This window comes from Melanotaenia boesemani, chromosome 2 (assembly GCF_017639745.1).
Source record: "Melanotaenia boesemani isolate fMelBoe1 chromosome 2, fMelBoe1.pri, whole genome shotgun sequence".
NCBI lineage: Eukaryota > Metazoa > Chordata > Actinopteri > Atheriniformes > Melanotaeniidae > Melanotaenia > Melanotaenia boesemani.
The window spans coordinates 3,555,791-3,564,099 of record NC_055683.1 but is presented as its reverse complement, the minus strand read 5'-3'; the positions used below and the strand labels follow the sequence as shown (position 1 = coordinate 3,564,099).

Here is an 8,309-nt window from a genome sequence, read left to right as displayed (position 1 = left end):
CAGGAGGGCCACAGTTTACAGGAGGTCCACAGGTTACAGGAGATCCACAAGTTACAGGAGATCCATAGCCTACAGGAGGTCCACAGGTTCCAGGAGGTCTACAGGTTACAGGAGGTCCACAAGTTACCAGAGATCCATAGCCTACAGGAGGTCCACAGGTTCCAGGAGGTCTACAGGTTACAGGAGGTCCACAGGTTACAGGAGGTCCACAGGTTACAGGAGATCCACAAGTTACCAGAGATCCATAGCCTACAGGAGGTCCACAGGTTCCAGGAGGTCTACAGGTTACAGGAGGTCCACAAGTTACCAGAGATCCATAGCCTACAGGAGGTCCACAGGTTCCAGGAGGTCTACAGGTTACAGGAGGTCCACAGGTTACAAGAAATCCATAGGTTACAAGAGATCCACAGGTTACAGGAGATCCACAAGTTACAGGAGATCCACAGGTTACAGGAGGTCCACAAGTTACAGGAGATCCACAGGTTACAGGAGTTCCACAGGTTACAGGAGGTCCACAAGTTACAGGAGATCCACAGGTTACAGGAGGTCCACAAGTTACAGGAGATCCACAGGTTACAGGAGTTCCACAGGTTACAGGAGGGCCACAGGTTACAGGAGGTCCATGGGTTACAGGAGATCCATTGGTAACAGGAGATCCACGGGTTACAGGAGGTCCACAGGTTACCGGAGGTCCACAAGTTACAGGAGAACCACAGGTTACTGGAGATCCACAGGTTACAGTAGATCCACAAGTTACAGGAGTTCCACAAGTTACAGGTTGAAGGGGAGTTATTTGGTGTTTTTGGTTGGATGCCAATGCTGGACACCAGTCAGCATGCATTTCCTCTTCCTTGGTGGCCCTGATAGATCTCTAGCTGTCGTAGCGGAGGTGGTTGAGCATTTCAGCTGATTGTACCTGTGGTGGGCAACTGCTCACTGCGGTCAGGTTGTCTTCATTGGCAGAAGAGGGCTTCATCTTTTGTGGGTCAGCCGCTTGAGCTAGTCAGTGGCTGATGGAGCTGAAGACTGGGTGGGTTTGCATACACCTTCTTGCAGTCTCTAGTGTCGGCTGCTCATTTTCTCCTCCTGTGGAAACCACATGTATGGGCCGGTGAAGGAGTGCACATTGAGGTGCATCACGTGCCGGCACTAAAGGACACGTTGCTGTTTTGTCCCAGGTCAATTTTCACACAGTCATGTGGACCTCGCCCACCTGTATACTGACTGTCATTCCTGTAGTATCCAAGTGTTGTCAGGTCAGGAAATTTAGATATTAGTTGGTAAAAAGCCACTGATGAGCAGCAGCAGGTATTTGAACCTCTCCATCAGGATCCTCCAGAAGCTGCATTTGGGCCTCCTACAATGGTCACAGAGGGAAAGGGATGCAGCTGATTCATTTCAACCAGTTTTATTTATGAATGAAAACCAACATTTTCATTAATAATCTATTATTACTCAAAGGAATTAGTTTCATGCAGTTTTTAAATCCACTCTCATGTGTCTGTTTCTGCACTGCTGTTTCCTTACTACTGCCTCCACACAGGATCATTTCTGTTTTACTAAATAAATATGAGATGAAATTAGCCGTCTGGTCTGTCTCTGTAAAAAGAGGAGGAGGCGGCTTTGTATTTTCTGCTGCGTTACAGAGACAGACACACAGAGGAGAGATGTGATTTACTACAAGTGAAGCTGGAATGGTGATAAGAGGAGGAGGAGTAATGGTGGAGGAAATAGGGGGATGAGAAGAAAGAAAGAAAGAAAGAAAGAAAGAAAGAAAGAAAGAAAGATGGAAACAGGGGTGGGGAGTCTCTGCAAAGCAGATGGATGATTGCATTGGACAGTATTTCATGTCCAACTGTGTTGCTTGCCACTGGCTCGCAGCAGGAAGTGTGTGTGTGTGTGTGTGTGTGTGCGTGCGTGCTGTTTCAAGAGGAAAATGGTGCATGTGCAGAGAAGGCATGTATGTTATGCTTTGGTTGTAAAATCAGAGAGTGGCGTGTTTCCATCTCTGCGTGTATTATTCATGTGGTGGGAACATAAATCTAGTTTTGGTCACAGTTGGGAGCCTGGTAAAAAAAAAAAAAACAATAAGGAAAAAACATTTGAATTACAACAGGCCTTCGCACCGCCTTCGGTGCTCGGGCCTAAATACAAGTAGAACCAGAACCATGAATGAAATCCTCCTTCTGAACCTGAACCAGGAGGAAAACCATCAGACCTGATTTTGGACTTTTCATTGGAGGCAGCAGCGCGACCTGGAAGTTTTCTGCTCCATGAACACAGTGTTGTTATCTCCTATCTGCTGGCATGGCCAGAAGCGTGGATATCTGGGCCGACCATGTTAGACCGCGGTCTACAGGTTACTGATGACGATATCTTTTAGGGTTGTCACGATACTAAAGTTTCAAATTCGATACGATACTAAGGCTGGTGGGCTGGTGCACGAAACTCCATACTATGTTCGATGCTACAGAGGGGGAAATTTCTTTTTTTTTTTCTTTTTGGAAATCACACTCCAAACAATACAACAAAAATATATTAATAAATATAAGAAAAGACATTAACAGTGAAAAATAACTTCATTATCTTACAGCTCTTAGTTCGTGCAGACATTCTTCATACAATCTGAACAGTGTTCTCAGACTGTTTGTTCACTGTGGTGCAAAAAATACAAAATATAAAAAAACTTTAACCACTACTTTGTGTACTTGTTTACATTAGTGTCCTTTTCTGCACAATACTTGAGATGAGATCACGTAAATAATTAAACCAACAAACTAGTTAAGATTATCTACTTTTTAAATCTAACTTAATTAAACAATTTAAAAGATGAGTTTTTTAAATGTTTTTGTCTACAGTCTACATTAAAAAGCATTAATATGTGACTGGAAGTCAGAGCTTGATCGGCCAGGAGCAGCTTCAGGCTGGTTATGAAGCAAGAAAAACATCTCCTGCTCTTCATGCAGCTTGAGGACCAGCCTCTGTGAGGCTTCTGGACGGGGGAGGGGCCTCCGGTAGCATCCGCCACGTCCCCACCATCTTTATAGGCTGAACAAGTCCTGATGTATAAGATCATGTGTATGTTTTAATGTTCTAAACTAGACGTCAGAAACTCATGACCTTTCCTCCATGTGATGTGCAGAAAGAAGAACTTTGTTCCAATGAGAGAAATAATCAGATGAAGTGACATGCTAACATCTTCCTTCAGACCTCCCCCTGGAGCTGATTACAGCTTGTGTCTGAAGGAACCAGATCGGATCTGACTGAAGTCTCTTTCCACGATTGGGCGGCTAATCAGATTTAAACTGGCCTGTGATCTAGTCTGATCTTTCCTTTATATTGACTGCTGGCACTGAAACCGAATCAGAACCAGTTTTGAGAACCAAGTAAGAATCAGTTAAGATGCTCAAGTCTGGGAAAGGAAGCAGCTTTTGGTACATCTGGAGCTCTGCTTCATCTTTCAGCAGAAAACGAAAGTGGATTTTCCTTTACAAATGTTTGTATGCTTGGTTCAGGTCAAAGGGTCAGGCTGAAGGAAAGGGTCCTCCCTGAGGAAGAGGAGGAGGAAGGATCCCTGTGGAGGAGGACAGGATGGATGGATGGCTGGATCACACACCACAGAGGAAAGAGAAGAAAAATGGGAGGAGGGAACAGAGATGTAGACAGAAATAATATAAATCTGTGTGAGTCTAAGCTGCAAAATGCTTTATTTTTATGTCCTGGGAACCAGATCAGAACACAAACAAGAAGTCCTGTTGTGCTGTGCCACATTTCCACCACATTTAGGACAAAATTCACATATTTAGACAATGATTACCATAATTACACACACCTTTAATAATCTGCTGCCTGCTGTCCAGATGTTACAGTGTTAGAAGAAAAGAATCACCAAACAGGATGCTGTTTGCAGAGAAAGAAACTAAATTCTCCAGTAGCCTGGATTACTGTAATGGTCTTTAACAGGACTTCCCAGTAAGACCAGGAGAAACTCCTCCATGCATCAGTCTCCAGTAGACTGGATTACTGTAATGGTCTTTAACAGGACTTAATAAAAAGGGCATTAAACATCTGCAGCTCATCCAAATGCTGCTGCTGGGGATCTGAACACATCACACCAGTTTTAAAATATTTACACTGGTTTCCAGTTTATACTGGTTTCTAGTTTATACTGGTTTCCAGTTTATACTGGTTTCTAGTTTATACTGGTTTCCAGTTTATACTGGTTTCTAGTTTATACTGGTTTCCAGTCAGTCACAGAATAGATTTTAAACCCTTCTGATGGTTTACATCCCAGAATGGTTTAGGCCCAGCATCCATCTGTAATATGTTCAGAGAATATAAACCTAGCAGAGCTCTTAGATCCAAAGACTCTAGTCAACTAGTACAGACCAGAGTCCAGACCATAGTCCAGGCTAGAGTCCAGGCTAGAGTCCAGACCAGAGTCCAGGCTAGAGTCCAGACCAGAGTCCAGACCAGAGTCCAGGCCAGAGTCCAGGCTAGAGTCCAGACCAGAGTCCAGACCAGAGTCCGGACCAGAGTCCAGACCAGAGTCCAGACTAAACATGGAATTTGCGTAACATATGCTTTACTGTCTGATGCCATTTTTTGAGTGACCCCTGGCTTTATGGGTGATACGCTGTTGACGTGACATGCTGTATGTTTAATTCAGTAAGAAGCTGCTTAAACATTTTGGACATGAAGTTGCTTCCCTGATCTGTCTGAATTATGCATGGTAATCCGAAAGTGGAAAAGAACTCTGCATTCCAGTCAGCCTCAGGAATCACAACTGATTCAATTGTTCAACTCCGTTGATCAGCACTTACCACCACCTTAAAGCACCTGTGTAGCGCACAGTTGCTCATGGGTAACTGACAGTAAGGAATCAGCAGGTGGTAGCAGAATCTCCTGAGGTTTTACATCAGCAGCCTCCCAGACAGTCTGCATTGTATGAGGAGGGACCAACAACCCCAAGGCCATAGCAGCACTAAAGCGATGCACTCAAAGGCTGGAAAATAACAGTCCACATCTGACTCTCTGAATACCGGTACAAAAGGAATAGATTTCGATATGTCAAACCGGCGGGAGGGAGAAGCAGTAACCTGGGACCCAGCTGGGTTACCAGTGTTCTGCGTGTTGGTAGAGGGGGCTTGAGCTTCCAGCTCCAAACGGCGCAGACGCACTGCCTTATCAGCTTCGATGTCCATCCTCCTGATGTCAAGCTGCATTTGCCGTTGTTGAGCTTTCTCCTGGGCTTCCAGTTGTAGCCGTGCCAACCTTACCCTCAATCGAATGTCAGCTCGAGAGGCACTTCCGGAGAGGAGCGGATCAAACCGGGGAAGAGTGACAGGAGTTGCTGGCCTATCGCCTCCCTCAGAGTCCTCCTCAAGACTCTCTGAGCCACGTAGATCCCTGCTAGGTCCCGCCTCTCCAGACGGACCTGCCACCACAGGCAACACAACCCAACCACCCATAGCTCCAACATCAGCCACTTTCACCACATGTCTGTCACACACATGTCAGCAGACCAGCCACCACCAACGCCCTCATTTCCTTCTTAATCACCTGTTTTGGCATCGGAATCTCATAGTGGTCTGCAATCACAGCCAAGTCGTCCTTGCGACTTACATCTATTTGATCCAGTGACGGATTCTAAACAGAACCACACAAGATCAAATTTAGCCATTATCACAACTTACCACTTCCCCACACAATGCAGAAAATGGTGAACAGAAATGATTCTCTTGATCAGTAAACATGAATAGAAACAAATATCCACCCTTAATTAGACCCAGTTAAACCAATTAACTCCCGGACGAGCCCCCATTATTTTATGAACCCTCACTTCTGGCTCAAATCTAAGGCAAAAGGGTTAGTAACAAATCAGGCTGGGTCAAAACTAAATGGTATAAATAAAAAAAAAAATATTTAACAATAAACAAGCTTAAACACAAAAAGGGCTACATTACCACTTAATCATTACACAAAAGATCCTATAAACAAAATTATACCATTACCAGCAAATAATAATAATAATAATAATAATAAAAAGTTAACAAAGGTGTCCAATTACGGCAAACTCTCAAAACACAAGACAGAACAAAAGGTCAACCAGACTAACTCTGGGACTTCACACTAATAAGCAAACAAAACAACTCAACACAGCTTCTCAAAAGGAGAGCGTTATTTATCAACAAATGCTTCTCCAAATTAAACGAGAGCGTCTTTTATCTAAAGCCAAAAACAATGCACAGAAAGCTCTTACAAGATACACAGCCAACAACTAACACTCAAGAGTAATCCCAAACTGGCAAGCTGTGTGCCCAAGGTACACAGCTGCCATGAATGATGGTGATGCAGGGCTTTTATGGGCGAGGAGTCCTTGTACAGGCCACTCGAAGGATCACGGACATCAGGCGACCAATCCGAATGGAGGAAGGCGGAGTCGATGCATAAATCCCACAGCCAGTCTTCCCCCCAATCCCAAACCGAAAACTTGAGCACTCGCCCTGAGCCCCTGATGACTAAATGACATCACCTGCGTGAGGAGTCGAGGGTGACAGGCCACAAGGGCTCGAAATGCTTTAAATAGGATTGGGACAGCACTTTGAGACCTGCACTGCAAGGAGAGAGACGCCAAAACGAGAGGATTACAATTCTTTAAAAAAAAAAAAAAAAAATGACAGAAGAGAAGTTGCTGCAGCGACGATTTGTCTGTAAGTATAAAACACTGCAGCCATGATTTATTGTCATGAATGTCTGAAAGAATGTGGCTAATAACAACGTAATATCTCCATCAACAGGGTCTGAAGACCAAACCAAAAAATTAATTTGTCTCAGGATAAAACATGAAGCGCTATTTACGGGCTTCCGCAACGCGTCCTTACAAGGATTTGAGTAAGTGTTGAGTTCTTGTAATCCATATAAAAGTAAATGGGCTGAAAACAAAAGAAAACCAGTGTTGATGAGCAGCATTTGTGTCTGTGTGCGTATGTGTATAGTGTTATCATTGCAGAAATGGGTCTGCAGAAGGTTGTGACCCCCAGCCAGGCTGCAAAGAAATGGGAAAACTTAAAGAAGAAATATAGGGTTAACCTGTTTAATGTTTATGCACATGGGTTGCTGGGTGACATGTTGGATGTTGTTCTGTGGGTTCAATTGACACCAATGGTGACTCTTCCTGAGCTTTCTCCAGTCTTATTAGATATCAGCAATTATGTATCACTACATTGAATGTGTGAATCTGATGTCATGTGCTCTTCTTGTAGGATCTCATCTTGCCACGAACTGGTGCAGGCACAGAGGGTGGGCAGGTCACTGCTGCAACATGGCCCTTTTTTGAGGCCATGCATGATGCCATGGGGGCGAGGGACTCCATCAGGCCCCTCAGCCTCATAGCCACTGCAGTGGATACAGAGGCTGAGGAGGATACTGATGAGAGTCCCAGACACCCCAACAATGGCGCGTCCACCAGCGCAATGCCGTCCACCAGCACTGCCTGGGGGTCCAGTGGAGAGCCACCAGAACCCTCTACCCACTCTCCACTCTCCAACAATCCAGAGGGTGGAGGGAAAGGGAGGAAGAGGAGGAGGAAGAGCAGCAGCAGCGACATCCTGGAGTTCCTCAAAGAAGATGCTGCCAAACGAGAGGCCAGGAACCTCCAAATGGATGCCCGGGAGGAGGCCAGGGAGGCCAGAAACCAGGCCCAAATGGACCGGCTCTTGGGAGTATTTGAGAAACTTGTCGACAGTCAGACGGCCAAAAAATAGACCGCCTATTTGTTTTTTCTGAGGTCTTTATTTTATACACTTTTTTTTTTAACTTTATTTTATTTTTATTCAGTCATTACAGTGCAGGTTTAAGCACTACCCCCTGGGTCTCTGATATTAAAACATTTTGAATTTCAACTTATGCATTGCCATATTCATTAAGGTAAACAGTCCACTTACTAGCAAGTTGGTGTTTGTGCTGCACATATGCATGTTGACAAATTGCACTCTATTGTCTTACACAAGTTACTGGCAGTGTTTTCATTTAATCAGCAGACCAATGTGTGGTAACACAAATGCATGCAAACAGGTCACAGGCAGTACATGTAGTATTTTTATTACCACAGAATGAATTGTCAACCAGCTGAGAAAATCTTCCAAGGATGATTGTGATGGGATCACTCTTCGTCTGGTCTCTACCCTTCAACCAATACGGCATGGGTGTCCCTACCAGGAGTATAAACTCCAGCCGACATAGCTCTCAAGGTCATGGAGACACACAAACTGCCCCACCACGATGAGGTGGTGATCCATTAGGGGCAG

At 44.7% G+C, this 8,309-nt stretch overlaps 1 protein-coding gene across 2 annotated transcripts; it reads left to right on the top strand.

The window, feature by feature from the left end:
• The first annotated feature begins 6,597 nt into the window (after positions 1-6,597).
• Positions 6,598-7,806, top strand: LOC121630645. Of its 2 annotated transcripts, XM_041971048.1 has the most exons (3): positions 6,598-6,713; positions 6,801-7,167; positions 7,266-7,806. In XM_041971048.1, the coding sequence occupies exons 2-3, from the start codon at positions 7,015-7,017 to the stop codon at positions 7,764-7,766; spliced, it is 654 nt and encodes a 217-aa protein (XP_041826982.1). In that variant the 5' UTR covers positions 6,598-6,713; positions 6,801-7,014; the 3' UTR covers positions 7,767-7,806. The 2 variants fall into 2 exon arrangements, with proteins under 2 accessions (XP_041826982.1, XP_041826989.1); XM_041971055.1 differs by having other exon boundaries at positions 6,642-7,167.
• The last annotated feature ends 503 nt before the right edge of the window (positions 7,807-8,309 follow it).